Source organism: Zootoca vivipara, chromosome 1 (assembly GCF_965207765.1).
Source record: "Zootoca vivipara chromosome 1, rZooViv2.hap1.1, whole genome shotgun sequence".
Taxonomy (NCBI): Eukaryota; Metazoa; Chordata; class Lepidosauria; order Squamata; family Lacertidae; genus Zootoca; species Zootoca vivipara.
Window position 1 is genome coordinate 43,708,758 of NC_142582.1, and position 26,860 is coordinate 43,735,617.

The window sequence follows — 26,860 nt, forward strand, 5'->3', positions numbered from 1 at the left end:
TTGTGTCAAAAGCTGCTATGGGGCCAGTATGTTGACTATTAATGCATATTGACTAATAATCATTTATTTCACATTCAAGTAGCTTTAACTAAAACTAATTCATCCAAGAAGATTGATGGTTTTTTTTTTAATGCTTCCACACGCGTACTATTCTGGAATTGCCATTTTTTGTTCCTTCTTTACTGCTTTCTCTTCTTTTTTAAAGCAAGTTTTGCCAGTCTAATTTAGTCTCTCTCTCTCTCTCTCTCTCTCTCTCTCTCTCTCTCTCTCTCTCTCTCTCTCTCTGTGTGTGTGTGTGTGTGTGTACTGTAAATACCATAAATAAATGTGCTCAGTGCTTTTTTCAGGGGGTACTCAAGGGTCTGCAGTACCGGCACCATTTTTTGTTTTTGTTATAAAGTGTTGCATTTACTGTAAGAACTTCACAGCATCTATTTTTCTAGAAAAAAGCACTGCATGTGCTTACCTGCAAATAATTACGTGCAAACAATATTTATTGTTATTACACTGTTATACGAATAAGCAGTTGAATGCAGTGATTAGAAAACTGCCTCTTAGGATTCTATGTAAATGTAGGGGGGAAACTGCCTGATTTGTTCATTTGGTATTGTGTGGAATCATAAAGTTTAAATAGGAATTCATGCTGGGCAGACTCTTCAAGCATCTCTATCTTATAGATCATTAACAGAAAGTATGCTGAGAACCTTGGCGGTGCTTTTAATTTCTTAAGCTGTGAAGGGCAACTAAAATATTAATAGAAAATTTGCAGTTAACAGAAAATTTGCCAAGATAGTAGCTCTGCAGCAATGGTCAGCATTTTGGTCTTTCCCAGCATCTTGTTGAAGCTACCATTGCTGGGAAAGACAGCTGGCCTCAGAGCCCCTGAGAAAGAAAGAAAGCTATAAACTCCAGATCAGAAATAACTACTGTACTTTGATAATATTTTCTACTTGAAAGATGGTTCCAGTTGAGAGACTGTGTGAACATTTATGCCTGTTACAAAGTTGTGAATTAAAACCAGACAACTAAAGGGGCATATTGCTGCACCACATCTTGACTTTAAGAACTTCATTGGAGTATTGGGCTAAATCATTCATTCCCAACCTGGTGCCCTCTGGGTGTTTTGGATTACAAATCCCATCAGCTACTTGGAGCATAACCAGTGTTCAAGGATGAGGGGAACTGTAATCCAAGACACATGGAGGGTACCAAGTTGAGGAAGGCTGGGCTGAACTTTCAGGCTGAGATTGATTGGTTTGTTTTTCTCAATACAGTCGTACCTTGGTTTTCGAACAGCTTAGTTCTTGAATGTTTTGGCTCCCAAACGCCGCAAACCTGGAAGTGACTGTTCCGGTTTGCAAACTATTTTTGGAAGCCGAACGTCCAGCGGGGCTTCCGCGGCTTCTGGTTGGCTGCAGGAGCTTCCTGCAGCCAATCAGAAGCCACACTTTGGTTTCTGAAGTCAAATGGACTTCCGAAATGGATTCCGTTCGACTTCCAAGGTACGACTGTATAAATCAGTTGGAACTCCAAGTGATTATTTAATACAGCTCCTGGTATATAGACTGCAATAGCTAAGTCAAAACTGATTTAGTTCATTACTTCCACCATAGACAATATACACATAATAAAAGAAAGGGGGGAGAGAACATGGGTATGAACATCCCCATTTGCTTGTTTTTCATCACTGAACTATTGCTTATTATTCTCTGAAAAACTCACTGGGTTAAAACAGCTTAAATTTAACAGGATAGACTAGAATAAAGGTTTGATACACGTTTTTTAAAGTATTATACGTGAATATATCATAAGCACAAATGTCTCTAATAAACATTAATGTACTAGGTTGCGAAATACACAAGTTGACCCTAGTGCTTCTGCTAACTAGGGTTGACAGCTTACTAAAATAATGTTTAGAGATACAAGATGCATTTTAATTGTGATGATGCATGCCTTCAGAAAGTTCAGGCAACCCACTTTGGAGCCCTAACCAGTTCTTAAAAGTCTTTTTCAACTACATGGAATAGGGTTTTTTGGGTTTTTTTTTTTTAAAAAAAACACTGCTGGAATATTAAGACCAGGAATAAGAAAGTTGTACGATGCTTCCGGAGTGCACTGCTTCTTAGCCAAGGCTTGAATTTTGTTGTTCTGTGGCACTATAAATAAAGATATTAGCATCAGTATGTAAATAGGCTTCTATTTTTGTTCATTGCATTGTTTAGGAAAACTAGGCCAGTTATTCAGTACGAAATGTTTTCTGTGCAGCACTGAGCCTTACCCGTTCTTTCCAGCCACTGTAGGATTCTTGCTTTTCTGCAAGATATCTCAATTGTGCTTTATTTAAAACGGGGCTGGCTGTGGTAGGCAAATCCAGATTTCCGGAGACTTTGATGATCCTTTGAAACAAACAACCAGCTCTTCTTTACTGAGCTTTTGTGAGTGCCAGGGTGGTCCAGTCAGTCAGTGCTTGACAGTGCTGTTTGCTCAAAGGCAAAGAGCAAGTCTTTACCCCTTATTTTCAGTCTTTAGTCTGTAAAAGGCAAATAATAAGACTTGGCCAGTGGGGCTGTTGCAAAGAGGAACAAGAGCTTAACTGATAAGTGACAATGTTTAAAATACTGTGATAGAGAGGTGACACACTCGAGCTGGCCTTCTGGGTTGATATAAAAATCTCTTTGTTTAGAAACATCAGAACACTATCATTACATCAGGAGTGGGCCCAGAGACTTCTTAGAAGGCAAAGATGGTATGGCCATGTAAGTTGCTTGTGTGTAGGGTGCCAATGTGTCCTACACTACAGGGGGCAGCCTTTTGTTTGAAGAGCTGTCCATTCCAAGTCCAGTTCAAAGATAAAGATACACATAAAGGGATAGCAAGGCCCAGAAGTTGCCCAACAGCTGTTACAGTTGTTTAGTTGTGTCCGACACTTCGTGACCCCATGGACCAGAGCATGCCAGGCACTCCTGTCTTCCACTGCCTCCCACAGTTTGGGCAGACTGATGTTGGTGGCTTCGAGAACACTGTCCAACCATCTCATCCTCTGTTGTCCCCTTCTCCTTGTGCCCTTAATCTTTCCCAACATCAGGGTCTTTTCCAGGGAGTCTTCTCTTCTCATGAGGCGGCCAAAGTATTGGAGCCTCAGCTTCAGGATCTGTCCTTCTAGTGAGCACTCGGGGTTGATTTCCTTCAGAATGGATAGGTTTGATCTTCTTGCAGTCCATGGGACTCTCAAGAGTCTCCTCCAGCACCATAATTCAAAAGCATCAATTCTTCGGCGATCAGCCACCTTTATGGTCCAGCTCTCACTTCCATACATCACTACTGGGAAAACCATAGTTTTAACTATATGGACCTTTGTCAGCAAGGTGATGTCTCTGCTTTTTAAGATGCTGTCTGGATTTGTTACTGCTTTTCTCCCAAGAAGCAGGCGTCTTTTAATTTCGTGACTGCTGTCACCATCTGTAGTGATCATGGAACCCAAGAAAGTAAAATCTCTCACTGCCTCCATTTCTTCCCCTTCTATTTGCCAGGAGGTGATGGGACCAGTAGCCATTTTTGATGTTGAGCTTCAGACCATATTTTGTGCTCTCCTCTTTCACCCTCATTAAAAGGTTCTTCAATTCCTCCTCACTTTCTGCCATCAATGTTGTGTCATCAGCATATCTGAGGTTGTTGCTATTTCTTCCGACAATCTTACTTCCAGCTTGGGATTCATCCAGTCCAGCCTTTTGCATGATGAATTCTGCATATAAGTTAAATAAGCAGGGAGACAATATACAGCCTTGGCGTGCTCCTTTCCCAATTTTGAACCGATCAGTTTTTCCATGTCCAGTTCTAACTGTAGCTTCTTGTCCCACATAGAGATTTCTCAGGAGACAGATGAGATGATCAGGCACTCCCATTTCTTTAAGAACTTGCCATAGTTTGCTGTGGACGACACAGTAAAATGCTTTTGCGTAGTCAATGAAGCAGAAGTCAGTGAAGCTGTTACAGTAGAACCTGGCAAAATGAACAGACATAAAAGTCACCTGATTGTAGTCTGTTCCCCATTGTGATGAGATATTCTGTATTTCTATTTAAAGAACAGCATTTTTTTTTTCTAAATTTGCACCTATACATATAAATTAGCTTTTAGAATTTTTAGGCAAATCTCTGTCCTCTTTTGTCCACACACACACACACAGCATTACCAAAAAAGAGAACACCTAGGAAGTCGTGTTGGCGTTTCACTGAGCTCCTTAAAGTAAGAGTGACATATAACTGGAATAAAGGAAGGAAGGAAGACAGGCAGGCAGGTGGTGGTTTGTGTGTGTGCGTAAATTATTGTGTTACAGTACAGTCATAACCCTATCTACTGCGGTGTGCTATTGAATTCAGCTTGAGATTTCATAACAAGCAATGCAAGAAACAGTAAACTGAACTCCCAGACCCACTCTATAAGGTACAGAAATAACTTTTTCATGAATTGAAATCATAATGTCCAGCTCATCAATGTGAGATGTATAGATGCTCTATTTATATATGTGTGTGGGTGTGGGCGTGTGACCAGATCAGCAGAAAGTTGGCTTTTTGTTTTGGAAAGCACAGTGGGAAACCAGAACTAGGAAAGACATTATATAAAGCCAGTTTTATTCTTTCGCTCAGTAACATTGTGTTGAACTAAATTGTTCCATCGATATCCAGCTGTCTTGTCATTGTGATGGGAGCACTAAGGACCTCAGTGATGACAAATAGTGTTTGTGCATCTTCTCCTTTTATATAACTTCAGGTCTTTCACTTGCACTCAAATGACTATTTTCAGATCTGCTTTTATATAGTTTATTTTCTTTAAGATTTCTGGCTTCCTAAGTGATCATTTGATTTCATAAAGAAACAATCCATCATTTTATCTTTATTTTCTGGTATAGCTTTTATTTATCTTCCTGGGTCTGCACATTTAACACCAGCAGGTAGCTTTCCAAGCACAAGTTAGTAGAAGAAGTGATTCCCCTAAATTATTATTATCCATTATTCTCTGAAAAGCCACCATAAGGTATCTTTAACAGAACTATGCTGTGCTTAGTTTAAGCTTCTGTAAATTTCTCCCGAACCATTCAGTGATTTTCTAGTAACGTTTTGCTAACTGTAGCTATCATTATTTATTGTATGCAATAAAGTTGGAGATCAAAAGTAGTTTAGAAGAATGGGATTTCCCTGAGACTGGAAAATTAGCCCTAAATAATAACTAGTTCTTCAAAACATAATTCCTTGTAACTTCATTGTTAGTTTTCTAATTCATTTGCTAATGTAAATTAAGTTGTATGTGACTGAGGTATCTAGGCACTGCCATACAAAAAAAATATAGGTTGGTGGTTTTTTTTACGACTTTGGAGATTTTTAAGCAGGTGTTGGATGGCCATCTGTCACAGGTGCTTTAGTTGAGATTCCTACATTGCAGGGGGTTGGACTAGATGGCCCTCAGAATCCCTTTCAGCTCTACAAGTCTATGATTCCCTAGTATGGAATTTGCCCTTTTCCACTCCTGCCATACACTGGGTCAACAACTTCTTCAAGCTATCTACTGTAATCCCAAGGCCTCATTCCTAGTGTGTCACCCTCAGTTCAGACCCCATGAGCGTATATGTGAAATTAAGATTGAGTGGGACCTCAGGATTCCTTCCAGCTCTACAATTCTATGATTCTGTTAATTCTGTGAATTGCAACTGCTATATTTATTTTGCAAGGTTAGAATCATACAGTTAAAATAGATAGGCTTTTTCTAAAGAGTGGTCATTCATTGTCATGATACTTAAATGGGCACATTTGAAATTTCAGTTAGCCGAGGCAGATGAGATTTGCACTCATGATCATCAGGCAGAAGCAAGAAACCTCTAGCTCTGTTTGTGGAGGCAAAGTCATAAGCTGGTGTAGTTATTTTGCACATGGTGTAGTTATTTTGCACATGAACTTCCTTGTGATATGTCAACATGGAAATCTTGGGAGGTGGTGGAATCCTGGGCCAAAGAGTACTGCTCTTCCTTTCCACAAATAACTTTTCCTCTAGAGAGGAATATTGCACACTCATTTTCTGCAGAGAAAATCTATAGGTGAATTCCAAAGGAAGACAGCTAAAGCATATCAGTTTTACTGTGTCAACATATAAATAGACCATTTTATTTTGTAGTCATATGCAAGGTCAGATCATTGCTGGGAAATCTCTAAAGCTATCACCTGCTGTCCATCTGGATGTTGCTGACGCATGCTTGTTTTAGTGTATTGCAATTTCTGGGATGTGCCATGGGAAAAATTTATACTGTATGCCCATTATTATGGAACTGTTCTGGTATTAGAAATATCCCCCCCCCCTGAAGTCCATGTTTCAGGTCTCATTTCAACCACACATTGGTCTTAAGGCAAGCCACTGTCTCTCAACCTCAGCAACAGGGCTCAGCAGTACTGATCTGCTTTAGAAGATGCCACTAATTAAGTGGACTCTAGCCCACTAAAGCTTAAGCTGTAATTAACTGGTTACTCTTTAAGGTGCTATGAGTTAAGTACTCCAAACACTCTAAAATGCTCTTTGAATAATTGGTGCCTGTTTTCTCCCTGTACCTTTTCTCTTGTGTGTTGTGTCTTTTCAATTGCAAGCCCGCATAATTGTATGAAAGCCACTCTGAGAGCCTTTTTGGCTGAAGAGCAAGGGTACAAATGCTCTAGATAAGATCAGAAAATAAAGATTGAAATGTAAAATGGAGTGAACTAGTCTTGACCCATTCTTGGCTTTAATCAGATCAATAAATAATTACATTAGTGTGTTTTTTTGGCTATCACTCGTAGCCGAGTAATATTGTCCTTCATGAACACGATCTTCACTTACAGTGAGTCTGTAAGTGACTATGGAGGCCAATTCTGGATCCATACGTCCTTCCACATAGAAAAGATAGGTTTCCAAACAGGAGTTGATCATGTGAGGGTTTACCAAACTCTTAGCACGTTTCTCCCTTTCGTCCTGAGTTTGAGTGTCTTCAAAGTCCACAACACTTTTGGTAAAGCCTGTTCTCCAACTGAGTGCTCGCAGGCCATTGTTTCCCAATTGTCGGTGTTTATATGACTTGTTTTTTAGATTTGCCGAGAGAGAGTCTTTAAACCTCTTTTGTTGACTACCAGCATTATGCTTTTCATTTTTAATTTCGGAATAAGTAGTTCCTTTAGAAGACAATATTCAGACATCTGAACAACATGACTGTAGCGTCGAAGCTACACATGACTAGTCCAATGAATTTGATGTTGAAGAATCATTGCTTCAACACTGGTCATCCTTGCTTCTTCCTGTGCACCGGCATTAGTTCACCTGTCTTCCCAAGTGATATGTAATTTTTTTTGGAGTCACCATTGATGGAATTTTTCGAGGAGCTGGAGATGGTGTTTATAAGTGGTCAATTTTTCACAAGCATACAGTAAGGTTGGTAGTACAATAGTTTTGTAAACAAGCATTTTGGTTTTCCTGCGAATGTCCCAGTCCTCAAACACTCTGCACTTCAATCAGGAGAAAGCTGCACTCATAGAGCTCAGGTGATGCTGGATTTCAGCATCAGTGTCAGCCCTTGTGGAAAGATAACTGCCCAGGTAGGAGAAGTGATCAACATTTCCCAACGTTACACCATTGCATTAGATTTGTGGTGCTGCAGAGGGGTTGTTTTGTGCTAGTTGGTGCAGCACTTTGGTTTTTTGGATGTTGTGCGATAAGCTTTTCGTATGCTTCTGCGAATATTTTTAGGATGGTTTGGAGGTCATCCTCTGAGTGTATGTATACACACTACATTGTCCATAGCTGCCAAGTTCTCCCTTTTTTTAAGGGAAATTCCCTTATGCTGAATAGGCTTCCTCGCGAGAAAAGGGAAAACTTGGCAGCTATGACATTGTCATCAGCATACTGAAGCTCTATGACAGAAGTTATGGTAACCTTTTTCTTTGCTTTCAGCCTGCTCAGATTAAAGAGCTTTCCATCTGTTCAAAAAAAAATATGATTTCTACTCCAGTAGGGAGTTTCCCTTCAACAAAGTGTAGGATCATGGTGATGAATATAATAGAGTTGGGGTGATAACACAACCCTGTTTACCACCTGATTCCACTGTGAAAGCCATTGTTATCTGCAATTGTTGCTATCATATTATCATGGAGGAGCTGAAGGATGTTCACAAATTTATCTGGGAAGCCGATTTTCAGAAGGACAGTCCCCAGGGCATTACGATTTACAGTGTTGAAAGCCTTTGTCTGGCCAATAAGCACCATATACAGGGGTTGGTTTTGCTTTCTGCATTTTTCTTGAAGCTGTCGAGCTGTGAAAATCATGTCCACTGTCCCCCTAGAAGGTCAAAAACCATTTTGGGATTCAGGAAGGGTAGCCTCAGATATTGTTAGGAGATGTTTTGCTAAGATCATTGCAAGAATTTTGCCAGACACAGCTAATAAAGAGATGCCTTGATAGTTTCCGCAATCCATTCTATCACCTTTTTAAAAGAGATTGGTAATTTTGGCATCCCTAAAGTCTGCTGGGATCTCCTCATTAGAGTCACTGAGCTTGATTTATCTTTTGAACATCATGTTGGTGTTGTGGTATCCTGCTGAAGCTAAATAAATTTAGTTTGCAAGGTCATGTATAAAAAGCTATGCAACTTGGAAACATACTGTGAACCTTATTATTTCCTCCTGTGGATTATGTAGTGAATATTATAATTTTTTTAATAAGAGAAATAAATCAAAGGTAAGGAGCATAAAGAAATACTATTACAGCAGCTTATAAACAGCATAAGCAGGTTGAACATTATCATTGAACTTGTTCCAAAACATTACCCAAAAAACCCACCAATATTTTCTTAAACCTGTTAAGATGATTTATATGTATTGTTTTGTAATCAGTTGTTTGTTGTTTAGTCGTTTAGTCGTGTCCGACTCTTCGTGACCGCATGGACCAGAGCACGCCAGGCACTCCTGTCTTGCACTGCCTCCCGCAATTTGGTCAAACTCATGTTCGTAGCTTCGAGAACACTGTCCAACCATCTCGTCCTCTGTAATCCCCTTCTCCTAGTGCCCTCAATCTTTCCCAACATCAGGGTCTTTTCCAAGGATTCTTCTCTTCTCATGAGGTGGCCAAAGTATTGGAGCCTCAGCTTCACGATCTGTCCTTCCAGTGAGCACTCAGGGCTGATTTTGTTGATATTTCTTCCGGCAATCTTAATTCCGTTTTGGGATTCATGTAGTCCAGCTTTTCGCATGATGAATTCTGCATATAAGTTAAATAAGCAGGGAGACAATATACAACCTTGTCGCACTCCTTTCCCAATTTTGAACCAATTAGTTGTTACATATCCAGTTCTAACTGTAGCGACTTGTCCCACATAGAGATTTCTTAGGAGACAGATGACCTCATCAGGCATTCCCATTTCTTTAAGAACTTGCCATAGTTTGCTGTGGTCGACACAGTCAAAGGCTTTTGCATAGTCAATGAAGCAGAAGTAGACGTTTTTCTGGAACTCAGTTGTAATCAGTTACTATGGACCAAATTTCTCAGTTGATTTCAATATATTAAGAGAGATGCTTTGCCTCTCAATTTTTAACTGTTATAATTTAGCAGCAATTATAAGGTTGGACATTATTTCTTCCAAGAGAACAGAAGAGGTGGTTCAGCACCACCCTACCCTCGTTCAGTTGACTGTGCTATGAGAGTCATTGCCTCTAAACCGATCTCTCTCTGTGCCCATTGTCAAAGAGGGAGATACAATAAATTGCCCCTGGGATGCCCTTCTAGGGACCATAGGAGTGCAGCCTAACTGTGTGTGTGTGTGTGTGTGTGTGTGTGTGCGTGTGATAGGAACATGCAAGCCCACTCACCACGGCAAGGTGAAACACTGGCCTGTGAGCGCTCCAGTTGGAGAACAGCCTTTACCAAAGGTGTCATGGACTTTGAAGACACTTGAACTCAGGACGCAAGGGAGAAACATGCTAAGAGGAAGGCATGCTTGGCAACTGACTTGGATAATGGGCTTGAGGGCATCCTGAGGAAGTTTGCAGATGACACAAAATTGGGAGGGGTGGCTAATACCCCAGAGGAGAGGATCCCACTTCAAAATGACCTTAACAGATTAGACAACTGGGCCAAAGCAAACAAGATGAATTTTAACAGGGTGAAATGTAAAGTACTACACTTGGGCAAAAAAAAAATGAAAGGCACAAATACAGGATGGGTGACTCCTGGCTTGAGAGCAGTACATGTGAAAAGGATCTAGGAGTCTTGGTAGACCACAGACTTGACATGAATCAACAGTGTGATGCAGCAGCTAAAAAAGCCAATGCAATTCTAGGCTGTATCAATAGGAGTATAGCATCTAGATCAAGGAAAGCAATAGTACCACTGTATTCCGCTCTGGTCAGACCTCACCTGGAATACTGTGTCCAGTTCTGGGCACCACAGTTCAAGAAGGATACTGACAAGCTGGAACGTGTCCAGAGGGCGGCAACCAAAATGGTCAAAGGCCTGGAAACAATGCCTTATGAGGAATGGCTTAGGGAGCTGGGTATGTTTAGCCTGGAGAAGAGAAGGTTAAGGGGTGATATGATAGCCATGTTCAAATATATAAAAGGATGTCATATGGAAGACGGTGAAAGGTTGTTTTCTGCTGCTCCAGAGAAGCGGACACGGAGCAATGGATTCAAGCTACAAGAAATAAGATTCCACCTAAACATTAGGATTAACTTCCTGACAGTAAGAGCTGTTCAACAGTGGAATTTGCTGCCAAGGAGTGTGGTGGAGTCTCCTTCTTTGGAGGTCTTTAAGCAGAGGCTTGACAGCCATCTGTCAAGAATGCTTTGATGGTGTTTCCTGCTTGGCAGGGGGTTGGACTGGATGGCCCCTGTGGTCTCTTCCAACTCTTATGATTCTATGAAATCCACACCGTGATCAATTCCAGCCCGGGAACCAATGTCCCCACTGTGGAAGGACGTGTGGATCCAGAATTGGCCTCCACAGTCACTTACAGACTTATTGTTAAAACCGTGCTTATGGAAGACAATCTTACTTGGCTACGAGTGATCGCCAAGACAAGAGGTGTGTGTGTGTGTGTGTACACACACACCATCCTTCTGTTGTGAAAAGAAAGTTCATGGTGGTTCACAACATATTAAAAATACCGGTACCCCAAAGAGGTTTCACAGAATGCATAACAGTGGCATCTAAAATGTGGAGGTGATCAGGTGACCATACACAGTACATTCCAAATTATTACTAATCATCAATAATTATAAATGATCAATAATAAATTCAGGTGGAAAGTAGTAGAGCAGGAGTTGAAAGGTCCTCTGGTTTCTACTCACCCAATGATGTAATTTCACAGGCCTGTGAGGCAGCAATTACAGTCTTTTAGAGGCAGGGCTTTCCTCATTTGGTTTAACAACTATTCTTGATTCTGCTATAATCTTTATTATTAACTTGTGAGTATCTTAACCTGTTAATATGATGAGCTTAAGCAATGCTTCACATTTCTGACTCAGCATAAGTGGAAAGGGGTGGGGAGCACCTAGTAATGGTCAACTGAGTCACTGAAACAAAAGTACAAAGCACTGTAAGTGTAAGTTTGCAACCTTTATCTTTTTAATGTTAATTGAGTGGAATCAAATGAGGTGTATACTAGTATACTAGTCACCTATAAATGTAGATAAAGTTGACCATGTTTTTATTATATGCATTTTAGTATTTCCCCCCGCAATAATTTTTATTAATTTTTCCAAATATCTTAAACATAATACAGCTTAACAATATTATTATCCTTTAAATCTATATCTTATCCAAATTAACTTCCCTCCATTACTCTTACTTAAGCCTATTTACTATATATACGTTCTATAAATGTCTATAATTCCTTAATAAATTTTTGAATTGTACTTTAAACATGCACTCCTTCTTATATTGCAGCATTACATCTTATGATCTAACCAAATGTTTATAATACTGTAAACGTTATGAGTATTTATTTCAGTCCTGTGAGTGTCTTTATTTATGTACAGTTTTCTCTAAGTATACCATAAATTTGGACCATTCTTTTTGGAATTATTCATCGTCCTGCTGTCGGATTCTTCCAGTTAGCCTTGCTATTTCTGCATACTCCAATACTTTCTGTTGCCATTCTTCAATTGTCGGAATACAGTATATAGCCTGTCTCTTGTCGGGGTGCCCTCGTATATTCATCAAAAGAAGATGAATTATAGGATGTCTCCAAAAAAAATTTACACTTTGGAAATAGCTATATTAAGAGTTTTAGGGATTCACACCTATACTGAAACCGATTTCTCAATTGTATTTTAAGAAGTCCTACATAGGGGCATGCTCTTAGGGATAAGGAAAGTTCTGCATAACTTTGTAGATGGCAGAACGAATGAGAAGCATTTATTTATAAATACCTGTGTTTCCCACTGTTTTCTTTCCCCTTTACTACCCTTGCAGCATTCTCTTTGCCGACATTGAGGGCTTTACCAGCCTGGCCTCCCAGTGTACTGCCCAGGAGCTGGTGATGACGCTGAACGAACTTTTTGCCAGATTTGATAAACTTGCAGCTGTAAGTTTTCCCTCTTCCTTCTGCTTCCCCAAATGTATTATAACAGTGCCTTTTGCATGATGCTGCTTTAGACTCCTGCAAAATTTTCATTGCCATAAGCGGCAAACTGTTAACATCCTGAACTAAAAGTGCTTTTTCTTCTTCTTAATTTGTTTTGCAGGAGAATCACTGTTTACGTATAAAAATCCTAGGTGATTGCTATTACTGTGTGTCCGGGTTACCCGAGGCAAGAGCGGACCATGCACACTGCTGCGTTGAAATGGGAATGGATATGATAGAGGCTATCTCGTAAGTACCAAACACCACAGGGAGGGGCAGTGGATAAATAACAAATATATAGATATAGATATTGTGTGTGTGTGTGTGCTTCCAATTAATTATATATCTTGTAAATCATTATGACTGTTTCATACCAGCAAGTCAAAGTCTAACTGAGACCAAAGGTTTGGGTGTGCAGCTCTTCAGCACAGGGGAAAACAACACTAGAGAATATTTACTTGATTTGTCAAGTGCAAAAAAGAAGGAAACAAATGTATGAAGCAAATATCCCCAAAGAAGAGTGTATGCTTGAAATATCACCATGATGATGATTAAGGGATTTAAATATACTGGAATTTGGGGGGAGGGGGAGTCTTGCTTTTGAGGGTGGGGACCTTGCATTGTCCCTCCCCTTTTATTGTTCTACTTCATACATGTTGGTTTGCAACAAACTGACCCTGGTGAAGTTTTTGGTAGACAGATCCTCAGTGCTAATTTACAAGTAGCTTATAAACAGCAGTTTATGGAAGTGCCAAACCCGTAGAATGGGAGAAGCATATTTAGGTCCCGGGTTCATATTAGGGCAAAGTGGTGGTACAAACAGTGTGTTGTCACCACTTTCCAAGACTGCATATTCTGGCATACATGTTCAACATCCATGCTTGCATGATGATGCAGCTGGTTCTTGTCATGTAGATAGCAACTTTGCAGGGCCCTGATCCAAACTGGGATCAAAGTGGGGCAAAGCTGGTTCCTGTCATGCCATGTACTGGATGCAAATTCCCCTCCAGAGTCTAGGTAAAAAATATTCTCACCAATGTGCTCAGCACTTTGCTGAGCTCTTTAGCTTAGCTTGGCTTGTGCAGATGCTCTTTGTGTCTAGATGGCTGCTGGTGTTACAACTGGAGTAGCTGCAGTTAAAGTTCTCTTTGATTGCCTGCTTCAAGCTGAAGGGCAATACATGAAACTAGATTGGTGAGCATGGCAGTGACCCAGCTAATGTCCCCAAACAGCTGTGTGCTAAGATGCCAAACCTGAAAAAGTAAGCACATTATGATCTCTTTTATTTTATGTTGAACTTCTTTGCCTAAGGAAGAGTCTGTGGGTGGTCAAAAACTTGATATTTTACACGATTGAAGGCTTGGTTAAAGATCTTGAGCAAAATCCCAACAAAGTTAGGGGCACCTTGAACTTGCATATGCAAGCAGTTGGTTGTCATCTTAAATCATATAGATTTCTCTATGACATAGAGCAGCAACCTTTCTTTGGATTGCACCCATTCTTTCAACCAATACTTGACATCTCCATTTCAAGGTAAACAATCTGCCTCTTAGTTATCCCTTCAGCTCTTTACATGAGACCTCTGAGTATCGGGCGGTATAGAAATTCAATAAATAATAATAATAATTTCCACGAAATAGATGTTGAAAAGCTACGAAAGCAAAATAGTGCTGTGTTAATGTTTCACAAGCATAAAGAGCATCCTAAAAGGACCATCAGTTTTAGTGCCTGCCATTCCAGCATTCTGATTTTTATTACCTTTGCTTGTCTGAGAAGCATTCTCTTTCATGAGAGAATATGGAGGAGGCAGTGAGAACAAAAAGTCTCTCACTACAGATTTAGCAAAGAGATAAGACTGTTGAATCCTTTTCATCCCACACAAAGTGGGATCCAGGTTTTTCAAAGCTGACAGGGAACAATTTGTAAACAAAAATGGAGTGCACTTCAGTGCCTGTACGGGTGCTTTATATAAAACACACTGCTGCTCTGTGGAAATGCTACAGAGCCTTGCTTGCAGCCCCAGTGAATTAGAGAAAGCACTACATTGTATCAGGGCCAAACTAGAAAATATTCATAGTGGGGTGGGGAGGGATTATGTGGGATTCAGGCACCTCAGGTGCATTCATATATACTCCCCTCAAAGTAAGTCCCATTGAAGTCAGTAGGGCTTACTTTTGAGTAGATATGAACAGGCTTGCACTAAATGTTGTCAAGGACAGTTTTGAAAAATGCGACAATTGCTTGGCCTGATGTGAGCAGCACTAAAATAAACAAGGACCACGGCTTAGATTCTGCCCTCAACAACCAAGGCTTGATTCACATACTTTGTTTTGCTGTATGCACAAACAGTCCTAGCCATCCTCAGGTACGCAACCATGTGGAACACCATAGGATAAAGATGAAAGCAACCTGTTTGGAAGTGTTCTCACTGCATTTATTTTATCAATATATTCCTTATGAGGTATATATGATAGAAAGGAAAAGTTGAAAACCACTTCTGAGCTCCATGACCCCATTCTGAACTAGGGCCTGACAGCTGTAAAACTCCATGGGAGAGCTGATCACAGATCTCCTGATGTCACATGTAGTTTGTTCCTAATACAGTTGCGTAGAAAGCATGTCAAGTACTCCGATTGCTGCACACAGCACTATATCAGGACTCCCATGAGTTGTGTTACCAGTATGATCATCTCATTACAGATGTGCATAGGGGATGGGGAGAAGCACTGAGGCAGGAAGAATAGAGCTTGATACTACCTTACGGGCAGCTAAGGCGAGAGGTTTGAACGAAGAACTACTCAATTCACTCTGCACTAGGTCTATTAAATCAGTAGCTGATCCACCAGTAAAGTTGCATTCTGCAAAGAAAAGGCAGAATTGGGGGGGAGGGGGCAAGAGTGCAGTTTCTGTCTACAATGCGGTCATGTTTTATTCATTAGACAATCAGACCAATCAAATCAAATTTTATTAAATGGTCACAAACCAAAACAACTCATACAACTGATCAAAGAAGGATAACACAGGGATAAACAGGGGACAATTTCAATACAAATTGGGCCATGACAATACTGTAAAGGACATGAATAAAACTAAGTATTCGCATTCGCCTGCGTATTGACATTGGAAAGCTCTTGTTTCCTGCGTCTAATAGCAGCTGCGCAGAACTTGGCAACATTGATCGTAATTTCAGGGACCTTATCTTCTACCAAGGCTTTCAAACGTTGGGATTCTGGTTCATTTTTAAGCTTTTGTAAGACTGGGGCGATAAAGGTCCAGCGTAGATCCTCGTGGAGACTGCAGTGCAGCAATACATGCAAATTTGTTTCCACTTCTGATGAGCCACATGGGCAAACACGTGACTCGTACGGTTTACCCTCATATCTACCCAGCAACAGTGCAGAGGGCAACACATTAAATCTGGCCAAGGTAAAAGAATGTCTATACTTGGGTATTTGCAATTTTGCCAAGTAATTTACGAATGAGAACCCTCTAGAGAACCCTCTAGACATCTTCTCATTCCACTGAAGTTAACTGTTACTCTCTGTACAGCACAACCATTCTGGAAGTGGCTGAGCTATGGCTGCTCCCCACAGCAGCCATAACATGTCCAGTGACAGCAATCACGAGCAAGCATTTAAGGTCTTTCAAGGCCAAGAGTTGCCTCAGTGGCTTCCTCCCTAATCCCTAGATATAATTTCATTGCAAATTGCTGTGTTCTTCCAAGTAAACTTTTGCCCTAAAAGGCAAAATCCTACAAAGGATTCCAGTGATAATTTTGGGAGCAAGCTTTGTACATCTGAGAGCTCATTAGCATTGGATCCTGTTGGGAGTAACTGAAGAAGACAGACCTGTCTGCTCTGCTGCAGCAGCAGCTCAGCATGTCCTGCTACAGTGAATAATTCACATATGTATTATGTTTCATCTCTGGAACATTTGATGCCTGGTACTCTGTGAATAAATTGAGAGCTCTGGAATCTTGTTCTTTTTCTCTTCACAACATGGCTATTATGTTTAATGAGGCTCTGAAAGCTGGCAAGTTATGTCCAGCTTTGGTGTGGAAATCAGAGGCCAGAGCTCTTTGCAGTGTCCCAGATATTCCTCCCCCCCCCCCAAAAAAGCGTGCTTTGAACTGAAAGCAAATTGACATCCTTGGCTAACTCCTCCATCCAGTGATTTGTGCTGCTGGTCTAGCCAACCTTCACAGTGTGGTTTCTGCTTTACCTAGTGAAATGTAGCATTTAAGCAACACTGTATTTGTGTGTTTACATTATTATTTTTTAAACTGAGGACAGTCTCTTAGGTTCAAATTTGTACCCTCTTCAATGTCTTTCATTCCCCCCCCCCTGCATCCTTCTTCAGATTAGTGCGGGAGGTGACAGGTGTCAACGTGAACATGCGAGTTGGGATCCACAGCGGGAGAGTTCATTGTGGAGTCTTGGGCCTCAGGAAATGGCAATTTGATGTGTGGTCAAATGATGTCACATTAGCTAATCACATGGAAGCAGGCGGCAAAGCGGGGTAAGAGAGTCCTGCCTTTGAAGTCTACTGTTCTATTTGATTTTGCTCCAGTAACTTCTCTGCAGCCTCACATTAATACATCTACCCTTTAATTATATTATTGAATATGGGAAGTATGGACGAGCAATTCTACCTAGATTCGGGCAAATTACTAACTTTTGATGTTGCGCTCTCTGTACAAAAGGAGAGATGGGAAGTACAGCATGTCCGAGTTAAAACTTCAGATGCCACATAACACCAGTCTTGAAAGACCTACATTGGCTCCCAGTACATTTCTGAGCGCAATTTAAAGTGTTGGTGCTGACCTTTAAAGCCCTAAATGGCCTCGGTCCAGTATACCTGAAGGAGTGTCTCCACCCCCATCGTTCTGCCTGGACACTGAGGTCCAGTGCTGAGGGCCTTTTGGCGGTTCCCTCATTGTGAGAAGCCAAGTTACAGGGAACCAGGCAGAGGGCGTTCTCAGTAGTGGCGCCCACCCTGTGGAACGCCCTCCCATCAGATGTCAAAGAGAAAAACAACTATCAGATTTTTAGAAGACATCTGAAGGCAGCCCTGTTTAGGGAGGCTTTTCATGTTTAGCAGATTGTTGTATTTTATTTTTCTGTTGGAAGCCGCCCAGAGTGGCTGGGGAAACCCAGCCAGTTGGGCAGGGTATAAATAATAAATTATTATTATTATTATTATTATTATTATTATTATTATTATTATTATTATTGTCAACCTGGTCCCTACCACCCACTAGTGGGCGTTTCAGGATTCTAGGTGGGCAGTAGGGGGTTCTATGGCACAAGCTGAATCCTCCTTCTATTGAGCATTGGTGGGTGGTAAGGAAATTTTACCATCAAGAAAGATGCATTAGTAGGCAGTAGGTATAAAAAGGTTGACTACCCCTGCACTAAACCAAATGGTTGCAAAGTTCTGACTAAAGCAATGCAACCATGAGGGTTCTCGGAGAGGCCACATTTTGTTCTTCCTGAGTCTTATTTGATGCTGTGCCATGCTAAGTCAAGGATGCTGTGCTTGTTGTGCAAAGCTGGGCCATTGTTTTCTGTTTTCACTTGGAATAGAACCTAAAAAGGCATGTACCTGAAAAAATGCAAAAAGAGGGAATGAATCCCCTCTTTTTTCAAGGTGTGAATGTATTAATAAAAAGCACTTGCACACACACACACCATTTCAGCTTAGCCCTAATGAAACTACAAATCATGGTCACCAACACAAGTTGCAGAGTGAATGTTTTTGCCCTGCTTTTATCTCCCAGCTGGAAACTGAAACAGTTAACTACAAAATAAAAAAAATTCTTTCCAGTAGCACCTTAGAGACCAACTAAGTTTGTCATTGGTATGAGATTTCATGTGCATGCACACTTCTTCACACTTCTCTAAGGTGCTACTGGAAAGAATTTTTTTGTTTTGTTTCGACTACGGCAGACCAACACAGCTACTTATCTGTAACTAAAGTAAAATATGCATGTTTGTGTGTGTGTGTGTCTAATAGAACCCCCCACTGTAGCCTCATTAAATTTTCAGTATATATATGTTCCCTAAAACTTGTTTAAAAAGAGAAGTATCTACCCTTTCCTTGAAAATCTGAAGTCAGGTGAAGGGCCTCTTTGAAAATGAGCCAAGAAGCCTTGACCCTAGCTCTCACAGGGTGTCTCTTGACCATATCAAAGAGAAGAGGGATAGTTAGGAGTGGCGGTGAACCATTGCCTGCTATTAGAGAGCTGGGGTGGCATAGGTTGAATGGTTGAACAAATGAAATAACAGTTTAGTCAAGGGATACCTATAAGCACAGGAAAACATAGGTATAATGTTTGTTTTAATGTTATTGACCTCTACATTAAGCACAAAACTGTGGAACGATTATAGTTGCAGGGTAGGATTTCAGTACAACTTGACCATTCCATTGTATGTAATAGTTTTCTCTTCCAGACTGCTTCTTTCTCAGTTCATTCAATGATTTTTATTATTTGGTTGCCTTCTGTCTCCATTCAAGGCGAATCCACATAACAAAAGCTACACTGAACTACCTGAATGGTGACTATGAAGTGGAGCTTGGTTTTGGAGGAGAACGTAATGCTTACCTCAAAGAGCATAGTATTGAGACCTTTCTCATTGTACGATGCAGCCAAAAAAGGGTAAGAGTCAACCAAAAGTTATAATAGGTTAATAGTCCAGCTGAGCCATATAAAAAGATGGTACCATAGCTCCATACCCATGACAACCTGCTAAGAGGGAAGTGGAAGAGTCCATGGCGTAAGATGGTTCATATTGAGTTCATGTTGCTCTCACTATTTAGAGGATTAGATGCTCTCCTTTCTTTTGAGGAGTTTACACATTCCATTGTTTGCACAGTTTATTTGTTGCAAATAGAAATGTCTAATAATTGTTTTCAATGTGTCCCCTTCTGGTGAAATCACATTTTTTTACAGCCTGACCTGAATAATATTTTATCAGAAGTAAAGGTAAAGGTAAAGGGACCCCTGACCATTAGGTCCAGTCGTGACTGACTCTGGGGTTGCGGCGCTCATCTCGCATTATTGCCGAGGGAGCCGGCGTACAGCTTCCAGGTCATGTGGTCAGCATGACTAAGCCACTTCTGGCAAACCAGAGCAGTGCACGGAAATGCCGTTTACCTTCCTGCTGTAGCGATACCTATTTATCTACTTGCACTTTGACGTGCTTTCGAACTGCTAGGTTGGCAGGAGCTGGGACCGAGCAATGGGAGCTCACCCCGTCGTGGGGATTCGCACCGCCGACCTTCTGATCGGCAAGTCCTAGGCTCAGTGGTTTAACCCACAGCGCCACCTGCATCCCAAGTTTCAGAAGTACTGTACTACTAGTTTCACAAAGGTTTATTACCTTACCTTAAATCCTAAAATGTGCATTTAGAATTATGGATTTTGGGTGCTAGTCAACTAAAATGTTCTCAGAATTAACATTAACAAATGTGACTAACTTACACCGATTAATTCAGTGGGGGGGGGAATTCAAGATCACACTAAGACAATTGTTCCATCAGGGCAAAAATTTCAGCTTGCCAGACAAAACAATCCCCCCTCCCAATGTGCCGTTCTGGGAGTTTTCCCAGTCTGCCCCCCCCCCAAAGCAATCGAGGGATTCAGGAGCGGGGAAGCCCTGTTTCACAAGCAGAAGTCTTTGCACAAAACTTGTGCTGAGTGGACCCATGAGTTGACTTGCACCCACAGTAATATAACAGGGAAAGTTCTTGTATGATATAGATTGAGCATGTAAACAAATAAGCATGACTCATTTGGAAGGTTTACCTTGTGGATGTCCTTCTTGAATGGATTTACCTATCAAGAACAATGATTATGGCAAGTGGTTTCCTGGTCAGTCATGCTGTATTGACTGCAGATACTATGGTTCTATCTGGTTTTTATTTATATTTCTATAGAAATATGTCAGATATGCTGATACAGAAATATATCAGATATGCTGATGACACAACCTTGATGGCAGAAAGTGAGGAGGAATTGAAGAACCTTTAAATGAGGGTGAAAGAGGAGAGCGCAAAATATGGTCTAAAGCTCAACATCAAAAATACTAAGATCATGGCCACTGGTCCCATCACCTCCTGGCAAATAGAAGGGGAAGAAATGGAGGCAGGGAGAGATTTTACTTTCTTGGGTTCCATAATCACTGCAGATGGTGACAGCAGTCACGAAATTAAAGGACGCCTGGTTCTTGGGAGAAAAGCAATGACAAACCTAGACAGCATCTTAAAAAGCAGAGACATCACCTTGCTGACAAAGGTCCGTATAGTTAAAGCTATGGTTTTCCCAGTAGTGATGTATGGAAGTGAGAGCTGGACCATAAAGAAGGCCGAAGAATTGATGCTTTTGAATTATGGTGCTGGAGGAGACTCTTGAGAGTCCCATGGACTGCAAGAAGATCAAACCTATCCATTCTGAAGGAAATCAGCCCTGAGTGCTCACTGGAAGGACAGATCCTGAAGCTGAGGCTCCAATACTTTGGCCACCTCATGAGAAGAGAAGACTCCCTGGAAAAGACCCTGATGTTGGGAAAGATTGAGGAGACAAGGAGAAGGGGACGACAGTGGACGAGATGGTTGGACAGAGTTCTGGAAGCTACCAACATGAGTCTGACCAAATTGCGGGAGGCAGTGGAAGACAGGAATGCCTGGCGTGGTCCATGGGGTCATGAAGAGTCGGACACGACTAAACGACAACAGAATTTATGGTTGATGGAGAAAGCTTGTCTCTAGAGCTCAGTGCACAAGCCTTTAGATTAGGCACCCCCAAACATTGGGCCTCCAGATTTTTGGCCTACAATTCCTATCTTTCCTGACCACTGGTCCTGTTAGCTAGGGATCATGGGAGTTGTAGGCCAAAACATCTGGAGGACCGCAGTTTGGGGATGCCTGCTTTAGATGCAAAAACCTGTATCCATTTATCTTTTGACTTCCAATTATTTTGCCTTGATACCATTATTGCAACCTAGCTCCCTGGTGAGTCAATCAATGAACATTCTGGTTCCTCGTGATCTCGCTGTATATGAGATCAAGGCAGGAGGTCCGTTTCCTATGGTTGTTCACTTTCGCCAAACCCATCTTTGGTTTACTCCTGAACAGAGAATGGAGGCTAACAGTGAAAACTTCATAACATCACCCTATGTAGAGACCTTTCTATGGGCTAATAAATAAATAAATGTCCTTCAAAGTTCTCTCTATAGGCTGTATCTGGATTGTGTCCTAATGAACTTGGGTACAGGTTGCTTGGGGGTTTCTTTCTAAAAGTGCAGCAATAATGTAATCGGGGGGAAATGTTGAAAGTGATGTTTAGAGCAGAAATAGTTCCATCAACTCCTAGGAGTGCAAGTCAATTGTTTTCCAAGTGGTGTTCTAGAAATCTACCCAGCTGAACAAACAGAATGATTACTGAGATGACTTTCATGTGATCCTAATGCAGCAAGATAATCAGATAATCTTAATATCTCGGACTTAATGAATTTCAGCCAAGTTTGAGTCCAGTTCATATAAATTTGCTCTGTTGTGATGTTGCTGTTGGAAATCAGTCTAGAGAGCACCACTTAGATGGATTAGAATGATGAAGCCTACATTGCTTTCGGCAAAGTAGCTCAGAGGGTGTCATATATGCATGAACATGAACTGAGTGGCATGTCCACAATTTACACAGCAGAATAGAGAGCGTTAATTGAAATGAAGAAGAAAGTGGAATAGAAAGAAGCATAATCAGAGACAGAAAGATGTTAATTTTGTCTTTTATCTCAGCACAAAGAACAGTCTTCAGCGCTAACAGCAATGCCATCCTGTACTTTTCCCTATCTCAACCCTGCATGCAGTCTTTCCCTACGCTGTGCTTGTGGTGGAATAATTAGCTCTACATATGTTCTTTGCTCCGTTTTGAGGAATCTCCCGTACGCATAGCTAAAAGAGGCTGATGTTGGTCCATGAACACTTACATTCGAAAGTACAAAAGAGCTAATGACAAGGAACAAAACATTTCTAAGACAGCAATCTTGAGTTTCCTTACCATAAGAGGCTTGGATACTTATGAGTTGTCCTTGTAAATCATTCAGAGTTTTTGGAGAAACCTTTCCCTTTGTGTAAGGGGGGAAAAACACACTGTCTGAACACAGCGACCTTTATAAATATTTCAGCATTAAATTAAGGAAGCTCTGATTTTAATCTCAGAAGTTTCTTAAAGTACGGTAGCTTGTTCTTCAGATATTTAAAAATAAATATGGCACACTCTATTTTGTATCCAGAGCTACAACACCAGGCAACAAACAAAAAATGCTACCAATCATTTCCAGACAAATAACAGTAGGTTGTACCCTGAGCTTCAGGACACCATTAAGAAGATAGTTGAACTCATTTTTAGGAATGGAGCATATATGTTTACAGTTTGAATTTTATTTGAGCTGCTAGAAGTTTACTGCATTTTTCAAGAGAATGGTGACTGTGCTTGTCAGCACTCGAAGTGAATGGCTTCATTTGCATAAACTTTTTACAATTAGCAGCAAAGTTGGCAGGTTTGCAAAATGTGCTTTATTTAGCACAAGCAGCTTGGCCTGCAGAAGCTGTAGGCTCCCCCCCCCCCCCCCGCCAATACTGTACTGTGTTTTATCTGGTGGGAACTGCAACATACCGAAGACAGTTTGTGGCCCATTGCAAGAGTTCCTCTTATTGACTTGGAGAGCTATTGTATCACTTTCTTATAGCCATAGATAAGTGTTTTCCTTTTATCTGTTCCTACCGGTAGCTATACCCCACAGTAGAACCGCCAATAAACACACCCTTGCTGCTACCCCACTACCACCCTGGACCCCCTGTGGTTGTAGCTCACAGTAAATCTGGAGAGAGCTCAACCACAAGTCTGAATTCAGACAACATCCTAAATCAAAATGCTAAATCAAACCTTTCCTTAGCTTGCCATGGCATAGCAGCTGCATGCTGTGCTATGGGAGCTCCCCCACTTATTGTTCCCCCTAAGGCTAAGGCCTGGAGTAGTGTGGCATGTGGACCAGGCCTTTGTATAATGTCTTTTAACTGGTGCTAAGAGTTGTGGGCTTATTTGGTCGGTCCCTCCCCCATTACTGTTATAGATAGAATAATATTAAAACACAAACAGAATAAAAAAAATACCCCCCAATACAGAAATGTGAATCATTCAAACAATGATTCCTGCTAGCAGAAGCCCATGCAAGGATTTCTGCTAGCATAGTTGGACTTTCCCCTTCCATCCTTCCTCCAAACCCGCAGAATTGGTTGGGGTGGGGAATGCCAGAACAGTGTGGAGGGGGAGTAGAGCAGGGGTTGTTCCATCTGGCAATCTGAAAGGCTTGCACTCACTGAATGATTGCCATTGCGCTAGGTGGAAATTCTCTCTATTTGTTTTAAATAAAAAATGGCTGCACTGGTTTCATTTGATGTCCCAGAATATATCAGATTTAGCCTTTACAAGAGTGGTAGCTGCCCTAACTAAGGCATGTCAGAATGGCTACCGAGGGAAATATGCTATCTGTGCTCAGCTGAGCTGGTCTTCCGTCTGTCTGCAGTGTCCCAGCGATGAGACCAAGAGACCCAGCCCAGTCTGAATGTTGTCCTGAGCTGGGTTGTTATTGGTATTAGAAAGTAAGGCGAGATATATATAAAAAATTGCTGCTCCATTTTCTCCCACATCCTGCTCCAGTGAAGTTAGGACTGCAGGATGTACTGGCAAGCCCTGAAATGAAGAAACCTCTTGAAATAATACAAAGTGTCTTTCCTAAGTGCTCAAAGCATTTAATACACATTGTTCTCAGCATGTCAGAAATATGATCGTTAGAGAAAGTTCATGATACGGCAGCTCTTATATGTGAATATGGAGGGTTTTATAATGTAATGAAACAGCTTTAAAGAAAGATAAAGCCTTGGTTTTATGGCAGCTTTTTAGATAACTACTAGTTGCAAAACCCCTAGCTGAGCTATAATAAAATGTACAGACAATGTCATTTGTTCATGCCATGCAATAAATATTTAGCTGCAGATTACTGATTTGCTATTTCTTCCTTTTTTGGCATCTAATGAGATATATTTTTAAAATCTGTAGATGTAAAATCAGTTTCAGCTGGAAGGCAGAAATAGACAGACTGAGAATGTGAAATAAATCATTGTGGCTATTTCTGAAAGGAAAAAAGCCAACTAAATACATAACTAAGTGAGTTCATAGTATTATATTTTTAGAAGCACTTGAACCTCACTTCCGGTCATAATGCAGTGTTTTCTTAACATTCTGGCACTAGACATCTGTAGTTGGAGCTCTTCTACATTAAACAGCACTTTTTGGATGCAGAAAACAGAAGGCATGATTATCATGGGGTTCAATTCTCCTTTGCTGATCTTTCTGTGATTTGCCATTTATGGCTTTTTTGTTTAATGCAGCCATGTTCAAATTCTTCTAACAAATTTTAACCCTAAATGACTCAGGCTCCATATACTTGAAATACCACCTCCTTCCCTACAGACCCTTTTGGGTGCTAAGATGGGTGGAGGGTGCCATGTTGGGATGGTGGCCTGGGAGAGTCCATTATCCGTGATGGCACCTAAATTGTGGAGCTCCTTTCCCACACCTTCATCATACAGCTTTCAGGGAGTGCTGAAAGCCCACCTCTTCTTTACCCTAGCCTTTGACATCTTATTTCTGTAACTTTTGTTATTTTAAATAAGCTGTTTTTTAATATTGTATGATATTGTTTTATTACTATTATGTTTTATTTGTTGTAACCTGCCAGGGGACCATAGGCTGAAGGGAGTGTAATATAGTGAGTAATATGAGAAGAATACTTGTCACAGCCATCCAGTCTTAAATATTTTGGTTAATATGCTGGTTGAGGATTAAAAAGAAGTTAAGACAGGGTTTAGGATGACATATAGCCACTGAAATGTTTCAAAATATAATCTCTTTACTATGTTATTCTTTCTAGAAAGATGAGAAAGCGACAATAGCCAAGATGAATCGTCAGCGCACTAATTCCATTGGCCACAACCCACCACACTGGGGAGTAGATCGCTCCTTTTACAACCATCTTGGCAGCAACCAAGTTTCCAAGGAGATGAAAAGAATGGTAAAGCTGTTCAGTTTTATGCAGCATGTGTTGCAATTGTGTGTGAAGTGTGCATGTGTATATGTAAATATATATTCCCATATTTAGTCTATGGTGGCTGTGGCATTACTATGTTAGGGAGCAATTGGGGTACAAATCAAACCAGATACAACATGCTCTATAAACCCTGAGCTCATAAACAGCAGTTCAAACTTTAAAGAACAATAACAACAACAAACAACCCATGAGTAATACTGTTTCTAAAAATAGTGTCCTTTACATAAACTGTGAGGACCAGCCAGAGGGTTGGATTATATTTCATCAGTATCTGCTGCTTGGTTCAGGACTGACTGAAGGCAGCAGTAGGAAAAGACTGGTACAACCTGAGTTGCATCAAACATCTGCTGCTAACACTTACCCTAGACAAGGCCATTCTTACTACACAATCTGAAAGGTAAAGTAAACTGTGTACTTTACTTTGCATTTTAAGGGGGGGGGAGTCTCACAAACAGCACTGTCTAAAAGGGAATGCGGAATGGCTTACTAAACCCCATTATGTTTCTTGCAAAGCAAGAATGTGAAAAACATTGGGTCTACCCTGTCTAATCTATTTTTAATTTATTTCTGTTGTTGTTGATCTCCCTCCTCCCCCAGTTAGAGTAAGCAAGGGTTTCTCACACAGTGATGATGATGCAGAAGATGAAATGCAGAGCTCTTCCAGATGACCTGTTTATTGAGCATTTATCTTGATTTGCTTCGACAATCTTAGGGAGAGGTTAGACTATGTGGTCTTTATTGAAAATTCATTCTGATTAGTTTGCAAGGCAGTTATTTGAAAATGGGCATTCATACTGATTTATTTGTGTGGCGGTCATACTTCTTCCCATTAATCCTTCATTCATCCCTGTCATTTTCATAACCATGAGAAATCCACTTTTAAAGTGGGTTTGTTGCATCAGGGCAACTTTAATCCAGTTTAATTGTGCAAACCTAATTTTCCAGTATGTGCTTGAATCCCTTTAGCAAAATACTGGCAGTCTGGAGGCAGCCTCAGCACAGAACAACAATTAAAGGGAAAGTTTCACATTAAAGAATAAGGAGTACTTTCACTAATGGCCCAAA

General features: G+C 40.8%; 1 protein-coding gene across 2 annotated transcripts in view; it reads left to right on the forward strand.

Moving 5' to 3' along the window:
• Positions 1–26,860, forward strand: part of ADCY5 (adenylate cyclase 5) — a 184,088-nt gene that overhangs the window by 115,049 nt on the left and 42,179 nt on the right. For both annotated transcript variants that reach the window (XM_035128989.3, XM_060275982.2), the window contains 5 exons: positions 12,476–12,587; positions 12,748–12,875; positions 16,986–17,144; positions 19,143–19,284; positions 25,619–25,759. In XM_035128989.3, the coding sequence (XP_034984880.2) occupies positions 12,476–12,587; positions 12,748–12,875; positions 16,986–17,144; positions 19,143–19,284; positions 25,619–25,759 (682 nt within the window). The remainder of the gene's footprint in view (positions 1–12,475; positions 12,588–12,747; positions 12,876–16,985; positions 17,145–19,142; positions 19,285–25,618; positions 25,760–26,860) is intronic.